Source organism: Stigmatopora argus, chromosome 14 (genome assembly GCF_051989625.1).
Source record: "Stigmatopora argus isolate UIUO_Sarg chromosome 14, RoL_Sarg_1.0, whole genome shotgun sequence".
Classification (NCBI taxonomy): Eukaryota; Metazoa; Chordata; class Actinopteri; order Syngnathiformes; family Syngnathidae; genus Stigmatopora; species Stigmatopora argus.
Genome location: NC_135400.1, coordinates 15,236,875 through 15,257,116, shown reverse-complemented (window position 1 = coordinate 15,257,116; position 20,242 = coordinate 15,236,875). Strand labels below are relative to the sequence as shown.

General features: G+C 40.9%; 4 protein-coding genes across 6 annotated transcripts; 1 reads left to right on the top strand and 3 right to left on the bottom strand.

Moving 5' to 3' along the window:
• Window positions 1-383: 383 nt before the first annotated feature.
• Window positions 384-3,944, bottom strand: LOC144088317 (metalloproteinase inhibitor 2-like). The gene is made up of 10 exons (XM_077618650.1): window positions 3,756-3,944; window positions 3,525-3,604; window positions 3,342-3,444; window positions 3,057-3,178; window positions 2,857-2,957; window positions 1,594-1,748; window positions 1,020-1,120; window positions 853-952; window positions 667-791; window positions 384-582 (listed from the first exon to the last, which is right to left on the bottom strand). The coding sequence occupies exons 1-10, from the start codon at window positions 3,862-3,864 to the stop codon at window positions 439-441; spliced, it is 1,140 nt and encodes a 379-aa protein (XP_077474776.1). The 5' UTR covers window positions 3,865-3,944; the 3' UTR covers window positions 384-438.
• LOC144088015 (metalloproteinase inhibitor 2-like) lies at window positions 1,424-19,927 on the top strand. 2 transcript variants are annotated; one of them, XM_077618200.1, is made up of 6 exons: window positions 1,424-1,742; window positions 14,956-15,099; window positions 18,034-18,113; window positions 18,204-18,306; window positions 19,030-19,157; window positions 19,613-19,927. In XM_077618200.1, exons 2-6 carry the CDS (start codon window positions 14,964-14,966, stop codon window positions 19,808-19,810), a joined length of 645 nt encoding a protein of 214 aa, XP_077474326.1. In that variant the 5' UTR covers window positions 1,424-1,742; window positions 14,956-14,963; the 3' UTR covers window positions 19,811-19,927. The 2 variants fall into 2 exon arrangements, with proteins under 2 accessions (XP_077474326.1, XP_077474325.1); XM_077618199.1 differs by lacking the exon at window positions 1,424-1,742 and adding an exon at window positions 12,325-14,334.
• On the bottom strand, window positions 5,193-6,645 carry LOC144088016 (metalloproteinase inhibitor 2-like). Of its 2 annotated transcripts, XM_077618202.1 has the most exons (5): window positions 6,422-6,645; window positions 5,923-5,999; window positions 5,752-5,854; window positions 5,543-5,664; window positions 5,193-5,457 (listed from the first exon to the last, which is right to left on the bottom strand). In XM_077618202.1, the coding sequence occupies exons 1-5, from the start codon at window positions 6,549-6,551 to the stop codon at window positions 5,281-5,283; spliced, it is 609 nt and encodes a 202-aa protein (XP_077474328.1). In that variant the 5' UTR covers window positions 6,552-6,645; the 3' UTR covers window positions 5,193-5,280. The 2 variants fall into 2 exon arrangements, with proteins under 2 accessions (XP_077474328.1, XP_077474327.1); XM_077618201.1 differs by having other exon boundaries at window positions 5,543-5,854.
• Window positions 7,608-8,993, bottom strand: LOC144088017 (metalloproteinase inhibitor 2-like). Its single transcript, XM_077618203.1, has 5 exons — window positions 8,773-8,993; window positions 8,266-8,345; window positions 8,089-8,191; window positions 7,885-8,006; window positions 7,608-7,815 (listed from the first exon to the last, which is right to left on the bottom strand). Exons 1-5 carry the CDS (start codon window positions 8,894-8,896, stop codon window positions 7,636-7,638), a joined length of 609 nt encoding a protein of 202 aa, XP_077474329.1. The 5' UTR covers window positions 8,897-8,993; the 3' UTR covers window positions 7,608-7,635.
• Window positions 19,928-20,242: the final 315 nt, after the last annotated feature.

Genomic DNA, 20,242 nt, shown 5'->3' with positions numbered 1-20,242 from the left:
AGGAGTAGGGGTTTGGCTTATGTGCACAAGACTTGCTATACTCTTTTTCACTAGTGCATGTCGGCAAAGTAACTTTTACCATTTGTTGGTTATTTTCTGTTTTGCAGTAAGAAAACCATTCCTGGATGAATTCCTTATCTGTCCTTTTGAGTCAGACAGTATCAAAAATACCAGGTGATGATTCCAAAGATTTTCCCTTCAAAGTAACACATTTGTACTTCCTATTAAAACCATGAATATGGAGGTAAAAAATTGGGGGGGCTGCTTAGTGGAAAGGAAAGATAGGTAATAGTCAACCATTTTCAGGCAATTTTAAGGGTGTGGCTTATACGCGAGTCAATACGGTAAGCTAGTTTAGCAATGGAGTGAGAAAAGTCAGAGAATCCATTGAATTCTTTTTATTTGACAAAGCTTTGGATGTCTGAAGCCTTTTTGCACCTAGGCGACCCCACGGAACCAGGCACAAGAACCGTCGCTTTTCTCCACGCAGGCAAAGTGCCGGAACACGGCCAGCGTCTGGAAGTCGGACCACAAGCACTCGGCGAAGGTACTGCCGCACGGGATGGATGTACACTGGGTAATCTGAAAAAGAAAAGAAAAAAAGACAGCCAATGTGGAAGCACTGATTAGATGTGGCCCAAAAAAATCAAATGAAATGCAGCTTACCTTGCAATTGCAGCCCTTTTTGTAGGTCCATTCCACACCCCTCTTCTGAGTGTTGCTCAAATCTTCCCACCGCTGCACAAAGCCACACAGGCTGACCTGGAGAAAGCCTTTCAAATCCAGGTAACCTGTCGTGGCAGGAAATGAGATTAAGCCCAAATAAAGTTTTTTTTTTGTGCATAAAACTACCTGAGAGGAAATACTCTGTGCCATTTATCAAATCGATTCCACATGCCGCAGAGTTGGAACCCGTGTAGACTGCGTCAAAATTCTTGGGACCCTTGAACAGCTAACAAATTTAAAAAATTAAAACATGAAAAACGGATGTAGAGTCCTTTTACGATTTCCAGTCTTACCTTGAGGAGTTGGATGTCATACTTGATATTATTGAAGCCAAAATCCGTAAAGTCAATAACGGTGTTGACTTCAGTCCTCTTTAAAATCACGGCTTTCATAGCTGGAAAGACAAAATCAAGTTCTAGTTCAACAATTGATTTGGGTTATTTAGGACAGAGATGGTCGTCCATATCCCAAATTAAACCCAGCCAAGTCATTCATTTGAAAAACATTAAAAGGACCATTTTATTATTTTAGGAGAAATTCATGTAGTATTTTAAAGTCGTTTTTTAAATGAATGTACAATTTTACTTCAGTAAAAAAGAACTTAAAAAAAATATTGGACGAAATTTTGACGACGTCGCTTTCAAATCATAACAAATGACCGGAAATGAAAATTTCCACTTCCGTGTTTACTGTGATGACGAACACCTGGTCTTCATTTTCATTCAAGTAGGACGTTAAACTTTTCCCCTCAGTAGGTTTAAGTAAAAGTAGAGTTTGCTTTTTTTTTCTTCCTAGAAGTTAAAGCGGGCACCGAAACGACGTCAATTAAAAAATTCTCCTGATAGACTATTTTTTTTCTTGTCTTACCGACGTCCGCTTGGCAGAAGCTCCGCTGGGGGTGCGTGGGGAAGCAACTGCATCCTCGGACGACCTCATGGAGTCCCACCAAGTGGAGCAAGAGCAGGGTCAGCACTAAATTGTTCATCGTGGAGATCTCAGGTGATTCAGCTGGACAGGTGAGTTAATGACAGTCCACGCGAGGACCCTTTTTTATGACCACGCCATCAATTGGCACCTCCGCCCACCCTCGTTAGCCGCACCTGCTAAATTGGTCACCCCAAGTCAGTGTGTCGAATGGGATTTCTCGCATTTCTTTGGTCATTATTTACTCCCCCAAAAAATAACGCAGTCCACATTGCTAACAGATTTATGAATGAGTAAAACATTTGTGCATCGGTAATGCATCTTCATTGAAAAGTATATATCCCAGGGGTCTAAGTCTGTATTAAAATATGCATACTGTATATTTTGCTTGGGAAGATTTACTCAACATTTTTATTTTTTATTTTTTTTTAAACCTTTATATTTAATTATATTTACTGGGAAGCCTGACAACGATTGTTCTGCCAGCCCGCCAGTCAAATTGGATTGGACGTCTCTTAGTGAATACAAGCAACAAAATAATCCAGAGGACATTCCAGTATATTTATATATTATATCGTTATATATTAAACTACTAAATCAAGAACAAAGAATTGATGTAAAACAGAATATACTAAAATTGTTTACATTAACCAGATCTGACCCAACGAATCATTTTGTGTGGCCCGGGAAAGTAAATCATGAGTGCCGACTTTCTGTTTTAAATGAAGAGTATAGATGTATATTAAATTTCCTGATTTCCCCACTTTTAAATCAATAATTGTCATTTTTTAATCCATTTTTTCTGTGTTTTTAGTTCAAAAAACATTTTGCAAAATCTAAAAATTTATTTAAAAAATCTAAAATAAACATTGTTTTAGATCTATAAAAACCTGAATATTCGGGGCTATTAATACAGTTCTTTTTATAATCCTTTTATTAAAAAAAATCTAAATATTATATCTAAAATGGTCCGGCCCACGTGAAATCAAGTTGACGTTAAAGCGGCCCGCGAACCAACCCGAGTCTGACACCCCTGGTCTAATATTTGCATTTAAGCAACATCTGGAAGTTGCAAAAAAATAAAAAATCTGCAACACATTTTAACTTTTTATTCATACAACATGACTTTAGATTTGTCATTGTTGTGAGGAAAGACAATTCTACAAACTTTAGTTTGTATCATTTGTTGTATTTAGGACAAATGGCCTGTCATGCGCTAGGGCAGGTGTGACGAGTTTACGGTACTCCCCCAAACCGTTCGTCCACTGGCACCATTTACGGCACCAGACCGAGTGGCAGTTTTTGATCTGGAAAAAAATGGGGGGGGGGGGGGGGGGGGGGTTAGCAAATCATGTTGATTAATGCATGACATGTTTCACGTATGACGCCATGTTTTGCGTCACGACCTTGCAATCGCAGCCACGTGGGTAACGCCACAAGTCTCTCCGCTGCGTATAGCTCAGGGTCTTCCACGGGTGGGAAAAGTCGCATGAGGTAACGTGCACCTTGCCGTCCGGATGCTCATTGGCTGGAAAGGCAAAAAAGGGGGGAGGGGCTTAAGGCAAATGACAAGCTAAAACTTGATTGCAAAATAAGTTGCACTCAAAACAGTAGTAGCCAAGTCATTGCCTTTTTTGGTGCCTTGTAGGACTTTAGCATTAGCATTAAAATGGATTGTTTCAAGTTTATACCCATGATTAGATACTCCGTGTTCTTGTTCAGGGCAACTCCGCAGGCGGCACTGCTAGAGGCGGTGTAGATGGAAAAGAAAATTCTGTTGGGGCCCTTGAAATACTGAAGAAAAAGAAAAAAATATATATATTAGTGGATTCATGTTGAATTTGCATGCATGAGCATCATTCAAAGAAAATTACCCTGGTGAATTGGATGTCATATTTGATGGGTTGGTAAAAGCCCACGGCTTGGTTGACGCCGCGAATGATTGCCGAGAAGACTAAAAAGAAAGTTTTTACAATGCCGTCGTAATTCATTGGAAATATTATGAAGTGACTCCTCAAAATTAGCATCGCAGAAAGTTCAATACTTGCGTGAATAGGAACATTTTTGGGCAATTGTCGCCCGACGTGAAGCTGGATGTGACTTACCGACGTCCGATTGGCAAAAGATCTCCTGGGGGTGCCTGGGGAGGCAGGTGCAGGCTTGGGCGCCATCTTGGAGCCCCCACAAGAACAGCAGCGCTAGAAGCCAGCTCATCACGGTCAATAGCTTGGGTCAAGGACGTCCAAGTTGCACGAGGGCTTTTACCTACGGTTAAGCCGGCGATGCTTGCGCCGAGTAACTCCGCACAGGCCTTTTTGTAGCCCCCCGTTGGCCCCGCCCCCAATTATTTACCCATTAGCGCCTAGCAATTTCGTAACCTGTCGCTGGCGCTTTTGTTTGGAGTGACAATTAATGGTCACTTTTGCGAAATGAATCTCATTCAGGCTTTAATTTTGTTCTCTGCGTTCTTTCGTCACCTTTGTTCGGATGAAAAGTGTCTTTTTTAATGAGCTAAACAGGTTGGATAAATTAGCGCTTTATTGAGTTTCTGCTGATTCACTATGACTGTCAAACCCGTTAGATGTTTACCACCCCAAAAAATTGGTGGGGAGAAGTTCAGAAGAAGTGCAAAGAAGAGAGAAGTTCACGCTTGGCAAATTGGAATGTGACCAATCCCGAGCCAAAAAAGGATGGACGTCAATCGATAGATCCACCTGGTGGTTTTAGCATGGTCGCTAGGTAAAACTGAGATTGTTTGTATGTATTTGGTTCCTAAAGTTTGTACATCGTGTTCGAATTGGAATAGAGTGACGATTCATGTTGTCAGATATGTGCGTCATAGGAAATGCGAGTGGTGATTCAATTTTGGGGTCATGAGGTCAAAGGTCGAAAGGTGATTGTTTACATAAGGTTGGCCCTTTGAAGTGAAATTTGCACCGTAAGTGGCAGGAGAAAGGGCCAAGGATTCAAAAGGTCACAAAAAAATGCAGCAATGCTGTGAATGTGGTTGCTTTGGCAAAAAAAGTCCAAGTTTTATTTTTATTTTTTGTAGAAAAGTCATGTAGTGATTTATTTTCAAGACTGAGCCATCATTAAACTTGTGTTCAGTTTGACTGAGATTGGTAATAGCACAATTTGTGTCCAGTATTCTTCCTTGAGAATATCTGATTTGACTCCAACTTTTATATTAAAATATAGGTTCATGAAATAGCTGATTTTGACCTGCATTGCTGATGCAATGCTCATTTTCCACACCAATTGTCTTCATTGTAGATAACAATCAGTTCCCTTACAGTAGCAAAGAGAGCTCATTCATCATGTTTTGACAATAGCTTTTGAAATGACAGTCATTGAAATCATCCCAAATATGTTCACTTCACAGTCAAGTGCTTTTTGAGGACACAGATGAGATGTGGTATTCTTTAAGATCACAACTTTTTTCCCAATCATTCAGATTAATTCTAGCCTTTATAGCCAGTTTAGAAAGTGCTCATTTTTTCACAAGTTGCATTTTTAATTTAATAACATGCCAGAAGAACAAGTCTGCGAAATTGTTCTTTATTCATTCACCATTGTGTATGCAAGTAGCATCAATTCCAGTGGGATTTAAAAAAAAAAAAAACAACAACTTCATTTCCCTTTGTTGATGACTTTGCGGCCTCGTTCCCAGGCACAGGAACCTTCGCTTTTCTCGACACAGGCGAAGTCTCGGATCCGCTCTCCGTAGAACCTCGGCGGGAGAAATCCCGTCCAGGGACAGTCCATCGGGCCGCTCGGGGCGCACGGGAGGGAGTAGCAGACCGTGATCTGCCGCCAAGGCCCAAGCCGTTAAACGCGCGTCGTCACCAGGCCGGGGGAAAAAAAAAACGTTTAAAAATAAACTGCGCCTTACCTTGCAGTCGCAACCCAATGGGTAGCGGTGCAGCAAGCTCTTTCGCGCAAAGCTCAAGGTTCCCCACGGCGCCGAGAAGTCGCACGAAGAGATGTGCAGCGTACCGTCCGGCAAAAGTCTGGCTGGAAAAGATGGAAAAAAATGAGGGGAAACCTTGCGGAAGCTCATCACAAAAAAAACTCTGAAACAATAGCAGTTTTTTTTTTTACCCATAAAAAGATACTCGGTGTCTTTGGTCAGAAAGACACCACATGCCGCAGTGCTCAACGCGCTGTGGATGGCGTCAAAATTCTTTTTTGGGCCCTTGAAGGTCTTGGCACGCGAAGAAAAAAAATCATGTTAAATTGTACTAGATGCAGAGTATTAATGAAATCACTTACCCTGGTTAGTTGGATGTCATACTTGGCACGGTGGCCCATTTTATCAACTGTCCTCTGACCAACCCTTGCCGTGATGACTGCAAAAACACGAGAATAGCATAGCATCAATGACTTATCTCACTTTTGTCATAGTTTAGATGAAACTAATACTCAAGTACCGCTTTTAGATACCTTTTTAAACATTTTTTTTATGTTCTAGTTATCTGCTTTGTTAAAAGATGCCTTTAGCCTGTTCTCCATTCGACTAGTTATTTTAGCATATGTTCATCCACCCTTCCAAAAAAAAAAGCGACTTATACTCCAGGGTGAGACTGTATTTTTTCTTCGGAATTGTGTAATCTTGTTAAGGTGCAGCTTGTCGTCCCAAAAAAAATGCTAATTCACAGCACTTCCTTGAAATTAACTCATCGGCCGCCATTGATGTCAATAGACGCTCAATCCATTTGAACGTCCGCTAGCGACGAACGACATGGTCGACGTGGACCGCGCTTCGACTTACCGACTTCCGATCGGCAAAAATACTCTTGGGGGTGCTTCGGGGCGCACCGGCAGCCTTGAGCGCCCTCTTGCAGAAGCATCAAGCACAGCAACGCCAAAGGCAGAAGCAAGATGTTCACCCTAAAGCTCATGGTTGACGGTCATAAAATGAAGACGTCTAGATAATGGCCAGAAGGTGCTCACGGGGAGAGAAACTACGTATCAGCACACGTCCCAGCAAAACTTCCACGCGGAACGTGGACGAGGGCCTTTTATGTAGCCGCCCCTCCCACATGCTTTTCACCTGGGCCGGCACGCCCACCAACATAATTGAGCCAATCCCCAAAGTTTCTTGGAGCAGCGTCCTACTGGTCAGTGGCGGAACAAATGTCAACAGAAACCGGAGCCCCCTCCAATGGAAAGACTCAAGTTTTCTATTACGCCACAGCCACGTCACCCTTCCGTCAACGTACGTTTTACTAGCTAGTGCAGCTGTAGGACGCTAGATGGTATCCATTTTAATGGTGATGTCACTACCAGAATGGATTCATTGTATTCCTTTTGAATGGAATTCCTATCAAGACAGTCCCAACTTCATTTTTGGTGACATGGTCACCATTTGTTAGCTTTAAACGGAGGTCAGCAAGCCATAGTCCAGTTTTAATTAAGTCTTTAACCCAGTGGTGTGCAAACTATTCCACCAAGAGAACACCTTTTCAGCAATCTGGTGTCCTAAAAGTGCAACGAGTGGAGGACTGCAGTCAGCTTTTGTTTGCTTTAAGAGGTCCTGAAGTCATGCACTCAGCAAATGTGTGTTGTCATGGCAATTTTGTTCGACAAACCAGGATTTAAAATGATTGGTCAAGAGGTTCAGAGACAGGAGTTCACAGGGTAATTGCTATCAAATTCCAGGTATGAACTGAGAAGGTGCTTTGGCTAATTTCACCTCTAGAGCCAGCCCTTGTTGACATCTTGGAATTTTTTGCTGTAAAATCTGTGTGTTGGAAACCAAATTATAGACTCACTCAATATTAAACATTCAACCCCATTCCCACAGTTAGAAGACCTTCATCCAAACTTTAGTTCTGCTTCACCACCAAGATTGAGCAAGCCACAGACCTTTTTAGACCACCAAAAACTGGACCAGTGCTGTGTTAAGTGCGTTGGAGTCGTGTGAATTGCACCCAGAAAAGATTCAAAGCGCCAAGTTTTTTTTGCCATCATTTTATTTAGCATCTAATCGTCATCAACATCCTGGAGGCGCTCCACGGGGAAGGCGGTGCCTTGGTACCAGGCGCAGGAGCCGTCGCTTCTCTTGACGCAAGCGTATTCCCGGGCCTGCTCACCTTTGCTCACCATCCACCAACACTCTTGAGGGCCGAGTGTGTCACATGGAAGTGCGTGGCAGGGCTTGATCTGACGGGCGGAAGAGTTCCAAACGCGTTATCCGGAGGCTAAAAAGCCATCCTGCCTTAGCCTTCCTACCTTGCAATCGCAACCCATGTGGTAACGGAGCAAAAGGTTCTTTTGCTCGTCGCTCATGGCCGTCCACGGCTGGAAAAAGTCGCATAGGGAGATGTCCAGCATGCCCTCGTGGTTCACCTTGACTGAGAGGACAGCAAAAGACAGACAAGTCAAGCATCCGGACGCCGACGCCGGCAATTCTGCGGGAAAGTGTTGGTTTTCTACCCATGAATAAATATTCCACGTCCTTGATCAGAGTGACGCCGCACGCCGCCGAGCTGGCCGCGGTGTAGATGGCGTCAAAATGATTTTCCAAGCCTTTCAGGGTCTGGGAAAATACAAAAGGGAAGTTAGACACCTTTGAAATTTCATCCTAGGAGAAACCCAAGAAACGTCGTTTACCGCAACGTGCTCGATGAAATACTTGACGGGGTCCAAACCTTTCACGTCAGCCTTCATATCACCGACCTTTGCCCTGAGAACTACAAAGACATTTGATTGACATGAACTTGAAAATATCAAAGTTCAGCCCAATAAAATTGCAAAGCAGGCAAGTTCGTCTGAAAAAAAAAATGGGTGACAGGCTAAAATTAATGGAATTAGAGCAGACAGGAGGCCTCTTGGAGGACACATTTTGTCACAAAACAGCCATCAAATGACTTCTCGTTACTGGGAACACCTTGATTGCTACAAGATCTGCAATTAAAACAAGTTATTTGGCCACAAAGTGGAATAAAAGGCATTTCATCTCTCAAGAAGAAAACCATCTTATTTCACAAAATTGCTAACACAGTAGCATAACACAGATGCTTCAATGTAGCCAGCCTTAGACCGAACTTAACCGTCAAGGATTGAACGCTCGCTCCTTCCCATCTAGAAGACATTGGGGGGAAAAACATCAAGACTGACCCACGTCCGCCTGGCAAAACATCTCCTGCGGGTGCTTGGGCGGGCAGGAGCAGGCTCGCCCTCGCTGGCCCAAGCAGAGAAGAAGAAGAAGCGGTAGAAGGAAGCTCTTCGCCATCCAATTCATGGTTAAGCTAAGCGCTTGAGGACACAACGTAGAAAAAAGGCAAACTTGCGGGAGGGTTCCTGGACGGTCGCCGTTTGGTTTCAGACTGACTCTCACTGGACCGTGGCCTTTTATACCCAGAGACTCCGCCCACACGCGAGGTCACCTGATGCCACTTGTTGATTGACGCATGCCAGAGTGACCGCCCGCCGTCATTTTCAATTGCAACGCTTTGAAAATTCAAGTGAACAAACGTTGAAGGAATGATCGTTTCGATGCCATTGGAGGAACCTCCCGGCCAAAATGGATTGGACGGCCAAGCGCCGTCAATGGCGGTCAATGAGTTCAATGTATGCTAATTAAAGGTTTAAACAAAAAAACAATCATAGTCACCTGTTTTGAATGTAAAATCAGAGGATTTTAAAAGCAATTTTGCTTAGCTGTCAAAGGGGGGCGCCACAATTCATTAAAGCCAAGTACTAAAAGGTCATTGGAATTAATAGGACGTCTTTTCAAACATAAAATAGGTCCAAAATCCATTAAAAAAAAATTGGAGGATTTCACTTGAGGTTGGTTTTGTGCTATTTAGTAAAAAATGATTCCAAACTATTTTCTCATGGCTTCTAAAATGATGATTATTATTATTGTTGTTGGTTGGTTGCATAGAATAACAGTCTTATTGGTTTTCTCTCATTTTTAAAATGGCTTTTTGGCTCGTTTTTATTATTTTTCATCTGGAATGTGTCCAAAATTAATTAAATCAAATAGTTATGGCCCCATAGATTAGAGTCACATTAGATTAGATTAGATTAAATTAACCTAGGACTCCCAGTTTGGATGTCTATTAGTGACCAATTTTCAATGAATGCAAGGCAGGAATCGTGAAAAAATAACCGTTCTACGCAAAAAATACTATACTACAGATTTTTCATTACCATCCCGAGGGGAAAAAAAAAATACTCGTACTGTCATTTGGTTGCACCGAATGATAATCGTCGCCCGCCAGGTGCAAAGCCCCAAAAAATTCCACTTGAACTGGTTGCGTGTTTGACGAAGGATTAGAACGCCATTTTGACATGACTCAGGAACGCTTAGTCCTTAGCCTTTTTTTTTTCTCAGGAATCTCTCAACACGCATGTCAACCGTTGCCATGATTGCGCCGCCAAACACGGCTATTTCGTCACCTCGTCGATTTGTTTACGCGTGAATAATACCTGAGTGCCTCCTAATGGCTGTCAGTCATGAGCTTGTTTCTCGTAAAAATTGGCTTGTGGCTGGAAATGAATGTTTACACTCTAAAATGATGTCACCGTGGCTCTGGAAATCATTTGACAATATTTAACAGTACGAATACATGACGCTAATAACCTGAAAACAAAGCTCTGATCATCATTCAGTGAGTTTATCGCCACAATAAAAGCATTCAATTCAATCCGTTCATTCGCTGCCATCCTTCCACGACAAACGGATTGGACGAGCACGTCTGTTCAATGTTTACAAAATCATACCTGTCAACCTCTGCCGATAACTGCCCTTATAAATGATTATGATTCCCCTTACAAACCCCCAAAAAATCTTACAAACACCGTACGAGTCGTACGACTCGTACGGTGTTTGTAAGGTTTTTTGGAGGTTTGTAAGGGGAATCATAATCATTTATAAGGGCAGTTATCGGCAGAGGTTGACAGGTATGCAAAATAAAGCGGTGAAAATAGGATTTTTTTTTAGTTAATTTCACATTTAAAATGAGTGAAATGTCACGTAAAGGCGAAACCTTACTTTGCCGGGAAATGCGGGACTTGAACTCGCTGACTTTTTGACTTTGGGTGGCACCCCAATACTTCCGTTGTTTCCTCACCCGCGTCGAAAGACTCAACTGACTGACGCAAATGAAAAAGGGAAATCTTTTTTTCTTCCTGATTTGGCTCGGGGTGAAAAGTTGGAACACGAACAGTCTGACGGACGCTCCAATATTCTGACAGCACACAAAAATATCTTCTTTTTTTTTTTGGTTCTGGTTTTTTTTCCCTTCTTTGGAGCGTTTCCGCCACTGACGCAGAATTCAAATGATTCACTCTCTTTCACTGTCGTTGTTTAAAAGTGATGTAACGAGGGGAAAATAATGGGATTGCTCCATACACAGTCACCGGCCGGCGTGCTCCGTGGACGCCATTGACGGCCGTAGGCGTCCAATCCGTTTCGGCTGGGAGGGCTGATTGCAACAAAACAAAAAAGCGTAAAAAACAGTTGTCATTATGTGTCATATACTTTCTGTCAAGGTCATAAAAATACTCAAAGTGTTTTAAGGTTTACAAGGTTTAACGAATATTCTTTTGTTATGATTTTTTTTAAGGTTGCAAAAATTGCAAATGTTTTTCATACCTGAGAAAATGCACGTTTTATACGTGATATTGATATTAAGGTTGGCTCACTTCCTGTGGTTTTGGGGGATTTCTACTTTATCCACTTTTATTTTTCTCAGGAAAATCGGAAGGTTTTTTAAAATCTGGATGTTTTTGTCAAAACCTATATGCAACTTATTTGATTCAAAGAGTTAATTATGTAATTATGAAAATGTGAGACAATCTTTATTTTGAAATTCATCCCATCATTCATTTTTTGGTGGGTGGTGGGGGTGCCGGAGTCCATCAAAGGCAACTGTGGGCAGTAGATTAGTTGCCAGCAGATATTTTACATTTTGAAAATTTAAATGCTTTTGCCTTTGAAATGACTGCCTTTAATTAAAAAAAAAATTAAAAAAATAACGTATCCGTAAATGTTAGGTCCAAAATCGAAGAGAGCCTTAAAAGTGAACGTTTCAAAGTCGGAGTGCTGAGAATTAGTTCAAATGAGGCTTGTAAAAGGGAAAAAAAATCCAATACAGACGCTCCCCTACTTACGAACATACGACTTACGAACAACGGTACATACGAACATGTCTGCAAATTGCGTTTATGTCGAAAAATGTTCGTAAGTGTGATTTTGTATTTTTTTCCGAGTAGTGCTTCTTTCCGCCGCTAATACCGACGCCTGGCGCTGTGAGAGCTCAGCTCACCCAGCATCTAACTTCTTCTTCGTTGCAATGCAGAAGTGCGTGAACGTATATCCAGTGCGCAGAGAACCTTTTTCATTTGCATCAATAAATATCTCGTGCATCCATTATTGAATATGGTTGGTAAAAAGCGAAAGGCTTCTATTGAGGGAGTTGGAAGGAAGAGGCAAGCCATTTCATTTGAAACGAGTGGCAATAATAACGAAGCTTGATGCGCGTCAGAAAGTGGTGAGCGTTGCACATTCAGTACCATTTATAAACAGAAAGATCGAGCAGCAGGACCCAAATATTGAACGTTGCACAAAGTTTGCAAATCAATTGAATGATGCCATACAGTGCTACCGCATCATTTATGATGAAAAAAAAAGAAGAAAACTGTGCAATCGTCGTTAGATCGCTTCTTTCGCCCAGTTTCTAATACATAAATCTCTCTCTCTCTCTCTCTATACAGTACTGTACATATTCTCTCCATGTTATTAAATGTTTTTTTTCAGTACAAACCAATGCAGGTTACTTATACAAGCCTTAAATGCACTTATATAAACCTTCAATATACTTATATAGGCCTTAAACATAAATTATAATACAAAATATAGCACTGAATCAACTTACAAACAAATTCAACTTATGAACAATCGCTCGGAACCAATTGCGTTCGTAAGTAGGGGAGCGTCTGTATTTTCTGTGGTGAGCTTTGCTTTGCCCAAAAACCCCCAAAATAGGAAAAAGGAGAATGTTTTTGTGTGTGTGTGTGTGTGTGTGTGTGTGTGAGTGTGTGTATTTGCACGTGTGTGACTTGGCGGTCTGGGCCGGTTGACCTCATAGTTGGCCAGCAACGCTTTGCTTTGCTTGACGGCCGCCCACTGCTAAACTGGTGGCTTCAATGTTTCAAAAAAAAACAACGAAGTGTTTGACAAGGAACATTCAGGAGAAGAAGGAAAGTTCCCACAAGGTTGCTGGTAACATGGAATTCACCAGATACGGGAAGGACGGACTCATCCATTATTCATAAAAAATAATAATAGTAATTTAAAAAAAACCTCAATTACCTTGCTGATTCCCAGTTTGGAATCTGAGTAAAACCAGATGAGACTGACTAAAGGTTAAACAATTCCCGTCAGATCTTTAGCTTGGGGGCACCTCATTGTTTGCCGGCTGATCCGCGGGTGTCCAAATTTTCCACCCCAAAAAAATCCACTTTGACTTGTTGAATCAAAATAATCGAAATCCAGTAAAAAAAAAAGATTGGCTTTTAAACTGTATTTTGTATGCGATCTCATTGGCTGCCCTCCAATGAGATAATACGTCGATGTCCAATCCATTTGGACCAGGGCCCATTCCTTTGACATTACAAAAATGTTTTGTTAGGTCCGGAAAAAAAAGAAAATATGACCACGGCTTGCGCAATATTCAAAACAAACATATATCTTAATGTGCATACTTCAATACAACGGATGGTGAATGGCATTTTTCCTTAAAAGGAACTTTAATGCGATCATTCGCTACCAGCCCTCCCAGTCTAAATGGACCGGATTTCCGTCGATGAGCTAAGCTCATCAACTTGTCAGTCGGCGTTCTGACAAAAAGTCAAACTTTCGTACGCGACTAAAAGGGCAGCGAAAGTCAAGAATGCCAGAATAACCCGAAAAAAAAAGTCATTGCCGTCCTTGTCCTTGAATCCATTAAATTGTAAGATGATGTCACCATTTTGCCAACGCCACTCGATTGCGCTAACACACTGGTCGCCGCGTATTTTCATTCTTTCGCCGTCACATCTGGACGCGTAATTACGGGCATTCGGTGACGCAAATACTTCTGGGTAACGCCGCGTCATGGTTCCGGAGAAACTTTTTTGAACGCGGTGGCAAGGTGAGAACGTGACAGCGGGGAGGGCCGGCATCCATCACGCCCACATGGTTTTGAAACAACTTTGACGCTAATGCCGGGCGGTAACGTTAGCGTGCAAAGCCGGCGTGAGTCGGCCGGCTAACTTTAGCTCGTTGCCGTCAAAGATGCCTCCCAAACGGCAAGTTTTTTTTAAATAGAAAAATAATAAGTACCTTGTTATAACGGTCCAAATAGATTTATTAGAAAAGTGGTGGTGATTCAGTTTTCCCTTACTATTTTATTTTCAAGCTTCTTGCTAAATTGGGTTCTCGTGCGATTGGATTCAAGCAAAAACTGGTTTTGAGATGCAAAATCATACACAACATCAAAAGAATTTTTTTACCGTCAAAAATGTCATTGCCCGATTTTCCACTGGATGCAATGACACGACTTCCACTAGGGGGAGGCAATTCCCCCGGAGTAGACGTCTACGCCACTAATGTAAATGAGGGATATACGGCGGATAAGTGGTTAGCACGTCGGCCGGTGGACAGTCTTGGGGTTGAGGGTTCGATCCCAGGTGGGTCTTCTCTGTGTGGAGTTTGCATGTTCTCCCCGGACTTACGTGGGTTTTCTCTGGGTATTCCGGTTTCCTTCCACATCCCAAAAACACGCATGCTAGGCTAGCTAGCTGGTTAAACGCTCTAAATTGCCTAACCCTAGCTACGATGTGTTGTCCGTCTCCTTGTGCCCCAACATTGGATGGCCCCCAATTCAGGGTTGTCAGCTGGGTTGTCTCCAGCACCCCCCATGACAATTGGGAGAATAAGCAAGTCAGAAAAATGAATGAATGAATGAGGGATATCGGTGACATCGTTTAAAAAAGGCATTTTTTTTTCTCTCGGGCACCCCCTAAATAGATGGCACCCCGGGGGCTCGGCCACATTGCCCGTGGCAAAAACCGGCCCCGACGGAGAGTTTCCCCCGCAATCATTCGGTGGTCTCCAATCATTTCCCGTCTGCTCTACGCGTGCTTTTGCGCAAAGGTGAAAGGAGTCACGGTGACGTGGCCCGTGGGCGGGTTCCGCAGCCCTCCATAAAAAGGCCGGCTCGCCGGGAGAGCGGAGAAAAGCCATCTGCCGACCTGCCTACGCCACTTCTTTGCCTTTGCTCTCTATCTCTCTCTCTCCTTCTCCTCAAGCATCGAGTATGAGTCGGATGGCGACAAACTGGATGGCGGCTGCCGCCGCCGTGCTGCTGCTGCTTCTGCTGCGACAGGAAGGAGCGCAAGCTTGCAGTTGTAGCGCTTTGCACCCGCAACAGGCGTTTTGCCGCTCGGATGTCGGTGAGTTCAACTTTTGGTTTTTGCTGGAGACATTTTCAAGACGGCTCTACCTTTTTGCTAATCTTCTCCTTTGCCCTGTTTTGGGGTTTACCTAGAATTTTTACTCATTGAATGTACCAGATTTTTTTTGCACCGGCCAAAGAAGACGACATGAGGGAAAAAAAATAACAAATAAAATAATAATAATAATAATAAATTTAAAAATTAAAACAATATATATACACAGTCGTATCTCTACTTACAAAATTAATTGGTTACAAATAAAAAAATAAAATAAAATAAAATGCAAAATAAATACATTAAAAAATTTAAAAAAATATATATATATATATATATACACAGTCGTATCTCTACTTACAAAATTAATTGGTTACAAATAAAAAAATAAAAAAATAAAAATGCTAAATAAATACATTCTAAAATTAAAACATTAAAAAATAAATATATATATATATATACACAGTCGTATCTCTACTTACAAAATTAATTGGTTACAAATAAATAAATAAATAAAGCAAAATAAATAAATTCAAAAATTAAAACATTAAAAAATAAATATATATATACACAGTCGGATCTCTACTTACAAAATTAATTGGTTCCAAGACTTTCTTCGTAACTTGAAAATTTCGTAAGTAGAGGTGTACTTTACAAGTAAATTCTCTAATTTGTTCCACAGTCCTCACACAACTACCAACTAAACCCTTTAAAATGGGTCAAAGTGTCCCAATTTTGTATAAAAGATGTGAGGAAACATACAAAAAATGAGAGAAAATGATAAGGAAATGATTGATTAATGTCTTATAAAATAAATAAAGCATATGAAAATGTGCCCTGCCCCACTGAAATATCTCCCTTCGCGGTTGTTATAGATGTAATACCTGTTTTTGACCGCCAGATGCCGGCAAGAGCGCATTAAAGTCCCGATAGAAAAATTGAGGAGCAATGGGCTAAAGACAAATCTGTTATAAAAACAGTTTTTCCAGATAACTTGTCGTAAAAAAGATAACCTAACAGGCTGTCGGTGGTCAAAAAGAAGGAAAAAAAACATAAGTAGGTCTATATGCACAATGAAAATAGTGCGCCTTATAGGCCTGAAAATACGGTACTTAAAAATATATTTTATAGCAATTTTATGATTGAAACAAATCAAAGTAACAACATTTTAATTGTTTATGTTTTAATTATGAATCAATATTGTGTTTACGTATTACTTTTCATAATAATATAGTCTTAAAACAATACAAAGATGAAAACCAAACAGTTTAAAGTGAATCAAAATTGAAATATACACTCTAAAGTCCTTTTTTCTTCATGGTACGAATGTTTTTATTCTCTTTAAAAAAAAATGAACAGAATATTTTTGGCACATTTTATGTAAAAGTAGACTTAATGACTTACGTGACTTTCCATTTCATGTTAATGGAATATTGTGTAAAAGGGACTTCACTCAAATATAACTTTAGTTTTTGGTGATTGGCAATCCATTTTCAATCCATTTTCAATCCATTTGGAACTTCCAGTCAAAAAGGATTGAAGGAGGAAAAACACGCTCCCAACTTAGTCGCCGCCAATTGTGATTTATTTTGATTTAGCGCCGTTTACGCACAATTCCGCAAAGTCAGGCGAGCGGGATTAGCGTGAATGGCAGCCGCAGAATTTGCAGACTTACTCGCTCGCTCGCTCGGTCGGCGACGGCGCTTTCTCCATTTCTTCACTTCTCTTTTCCCCGAAAGTCAGCAATTCCCGTTCCCTCGGGGGACGTCTTCTCAAAGGATGGCTTCACCTCCATTTTTTTTCTCTTCAATATGACATCATTAGATAAATACGTATTTTAGGGCCCGACCCTGCCAGCTTCTATTTTTGGAGCTGAAAAGCACATCTGCGGGGGCTTCATGTTTCCACTTGAATCCTTCTTTTCTCTTTTTCTCTCTCAATCAGGAAGCGAGAAAGTGAAACTTCCTCATTCCAGTCACTCACAAAAAAAATGCAAAGCCAAGCAGGCTGTGAGGATTTGAAGGGGATTAACGTTGCTTCATTCCTGTCTTTTTTTCTCCATTTCTTCAGATGCCTTGACATCAAAATGGCTTTTTGGGTGACTTTTGTCACATTGATGATTTTTACGTTTCCCGCATTTTAGGCCACATTTACACCGATCCAACTCCAAAATGTTCCCAAAACCCCAGAGTTATGTTTTTATTCCGCGTATATTTATTCACCAAAAGTCTCTTATTGACTCTCAAATCGGACCCAGCCCCCCAAAAAAGATTTTAAATCTCCATTGCTACCTATTGTACTTCAATAAGGACCCACAAAAAATACGCTTCTTGCCCAATGTCAACCATTCACATTTAAAACACTTTGCTATTATTATTTTACTCCATGTTCAACATTAAAAAAAAAACATGATAACTTTAAACTTGCTCATCCTTTTAACCAAAAAAGTCGCTCCTGGCATGAAATCATTCTTCAAATCAGGGGTGTCCGACTCGGGTTGGTTCGCGAGCCGCTTTAACGTCAACTTGATTTCACGTGGGCCATTTTAGATATAATATTTAGATTTTTATTTATTTATAAATGGATTAAAAGAACTGGATTAAAATCCCTGAATATTCAGTTTTTTATAGATCTAAAACAATGTTTATTTTAGCTTTTTTATATATTTTTTAGATTTTACAGAATGATTTTTGAACTAAAAACACAGAAAAAAATTGATTAAAAAATGTCAATTATTGATTTAAAAGGGGGAAAATCAGGAAATTTAATATACAACTATACTCTTCATTTTAATTTGATCCTAAAACAGAAAGTGGGCACTCAGGATTGACTTTCCCGGGCCACACAAAATGATGCGGCGGGCCAGATTTGGTCCCCGGGCCGCCACTTTGACACATGTGCTCCAAATGTTTATTTTATGTATCTTATCTTTTCTAGTAATGAAGGCGACAGTGGTTGGAGCGACAGAGGTTGGTGACAATTTCCAATATATCAAGTATGACATCAACCAGACCAAGGTAAGAGACTTTTTTGTTGGAATCTTTAGGCTTGCACGTGATTTGTATTCAAGCAAATTGAATTTATTTTGTTCCATGTTCGTTTGGCAGATGTACAAAGGCCCCAACAAGGATTTTGATGCCATCTACACGGGGTCCAATCCCATGGCATGTGGCGTCGAGCTGAACAATGGCACCGAGTATTTAATCATGGGTACGTGCAAAACTCGCACTTTTTCACTATTTAGCCTTTTGTTCTACATTTTACCATGAGTACTTTAACGCATGTTTGTTCTTAGTTTCTGGTAAATTAAAAAAACAAAAACAAAAACAACCAAAAAACTAAAACAAAAAAAACACACAAAAAATAACTAAAAATAACAAAAAATAACAAAATAACACAAAATAACAAAAATATAACAACCAAAAAACGTAGAAACAGAGCTTAAAAAAACATTGGCTGATTGCGAAATTCCCAATCAAGTTAAAACTCGACATCATACATCAACTGGACTTTGGTTTAAATAAATATGTAATAGGGTGCTCCAATCAGGATTCACTAAAGCCAACACCCCGACTCTAACAACTTCACTAAAATAAGTCAGAAATACTCAAAATAACACGTTTTCCAAGTTAAATTACGAAATCTAGTTAGGGCTACGTCGGGGGTGTTTTTATTTTGTATTTTTATTTTTTGGGCCGAGGCAAATGATGAAAAATATGGGTCGCACAAGAAACTTCAACTCCGCCTACATTCTCTTGTGCTTCTTACTTTTAACATTAGAGGGAGCTAGACACTTGCCAAGGGGCCTAAATAGGTTTTACAGTGTTGTTTTTATTTTATTTTTTTGTCAAATCAAGCCATAATCATACAAATTTGGGGGATTTATCATGCGTATCTTATCAAACATCTACATTTTGATCTCTTCCACTACAGGTCGACTGAAACCCGACGGTTCTCTGCACATCGATCTGTGCAGTTTCCTTTCGGTGCCGTGGGAAATCTCCAGAGTCATGCAGAAGAAGAGCGTGCTGAAGCTATACCAAATGGGCTGCGCTTGCACGGTAGGAACGCCAAATATGGATTTCGTATTGACTAATAAGTTCATTTGGAGTCATTTTAAGGCCACTTTCTGTAAATATACAACTATACTCTTCATTTTAATTTGATCCTAAAACAGAAAGTCGGCACTCATGATTTACTTTCCCGGCCCACACAAAATGATGCGGCGGGCCAGATTGGGCCCCCGGGCCGCCACTTTGACACATGTGGTTTAGGGCATTTTAAGGTTTCTTGGTAACTCAAAACTGCCATTTTGAAGAAAGAACCAATTTGGATGCGGATAGGAAATTGAGCAAAGTGCAACACGCTCCCCAAATTCTGGTTTTATCAAAATAAAAGTATAAATGAGCTCCAAAGGGCCTGACAGGCAGAACGGATCGGACCCCTTTCCTGACCTTTGACACCCCTGAGCTCGAACACGATTATGAATTATGATTATTATTTTTTGTTATTCCAGATCACACGCTGCACTTCGGTCCCGTGCGGGGTCAGCAGCCGGGCCGAGTGCCTGTGGACCGACTACCTGACGGAAAAGAAGACCTACGGCGGGCAGGCCCGCCATTTTGCCTGCATCAAGAGAGCCGACGGCTCTTGCGCCTGGTACCGGGGGAATGTCTCGCCCAAAAAAGAATTCATGGACATCGAAGACCCTTAATTTCATTTTTCAGTGCCGTTCCATTTTTTTTATGTGACAATTCAGCACTTTCTGACTATTAAGCACTTCTGTACAAACTACTGCTTCAGCAGAAATAAACGCAATCCACACAAGTCAGTTTTAAGCTTCACTGCAGAGTTCTTTGTAATATTGGACATTTTTTTTCCGCGCTTCCACTAAGCCAAATATAATATGTTTAAGGGAGTGATGATATTGACGCCCCTACGGTGCTCTATATGCTGATTTTTTTTTTGCATGGTGTCACAATATTTTCTTACAAGTTGAAGTCAATTCATTGTTTGGAACAGTTTTTTACCTTTTTGAAACGTTTTAGTAAATACATACGCTTACAGTACATGTGGTGAGTCTCTCTGCTGCTCTCTAGTGGGAAAAAAATCATGCTGTGCTGTGTAAACAGTGGTTTCGATTTTT

Coding starts and splice junctions, on each gene's coding strand:
- LOC144088317 (XM_077618650.1), bottom strand. CDS start 3,864: ATGAGCTGGCTTCTAGCGCTGCTGTTCTTGTGGGGGCTCCAAGATGGC. Junction 3,445..3,524: donor ATGACATCCAATTCACCAGG/GTAATTTTCTTT, acceptor CTTTTTCTTCAG/TATTTCAAGGGCCCCAACAG. Junction 1,749..2,856: donor CCTGCCCTAGCGCATGACAG/GCCATTTGTCCT, acceptor GGACTGTCATTA/ACTCACCTGTCCAGCTGAAT.
- LOC144088016 (XM_077618201.1), bottom strand. CDS start 6,551: ATGAGCTTTAGGGTGAACATCTTGCTTCTGCCTTTGGCGTTGCTGTGC. Junction 6,000..6,421: donor TTTTTGCCGATCGGAAGTCG/GTAAGTCGAAGC, acceptor GTGTTTTTGCAG/TCATCACGGCAAGGGTTGGT. Junction 5,855..5,922: donor ATGACATCCAACTAACCAGG/GTAAGTGATTTC, acceptor TCGCGTGCCAAG/ACCTTCAAGGGCCCAAAAAA.
- LOC144088017 (XM_077618203.1), bottom strand. CDS start 8,896: ATGAATTGGATGGCGAAGAGCTTCCTTCTACCGCTTCTTCTTCTTCTC. Junction 8,007..8,088: donor CGTGGAATATTTATTCATGG/GTAGAAAACCAA, acceptor CTGTCCTCTCAG/TCAAGGTGAACCACGAGGGC. Junction 7,816..7,884: donor ACATGGGTTGCGATTGCAAG/GTAGGAAGGCTA, acceptor TCCGCCCGTCAG/ATCAAGCCCTGCCACGCACT.
- LOC144088015 (XM_077618199.1), top strand. CDS start 14,166: ATGTCATTGCCCGATTTTCCACTGGATGCAATGACACGACTTCCACTA. Junction 14,335..14,955: donor GGTTGAGGGTTCGATCCCAG/GTGGGTCTTCTC, acceptor CTTCTCCTCAAG/CATCGAGTATGAGTCGGATG. Junction 19,158..19,612: donor AAATGGGCTGCGCTTGCACG/GTAGGAACGCCA, acceptor TTGTTATTCCAG/ATCACACGCTGCACTTCGGT.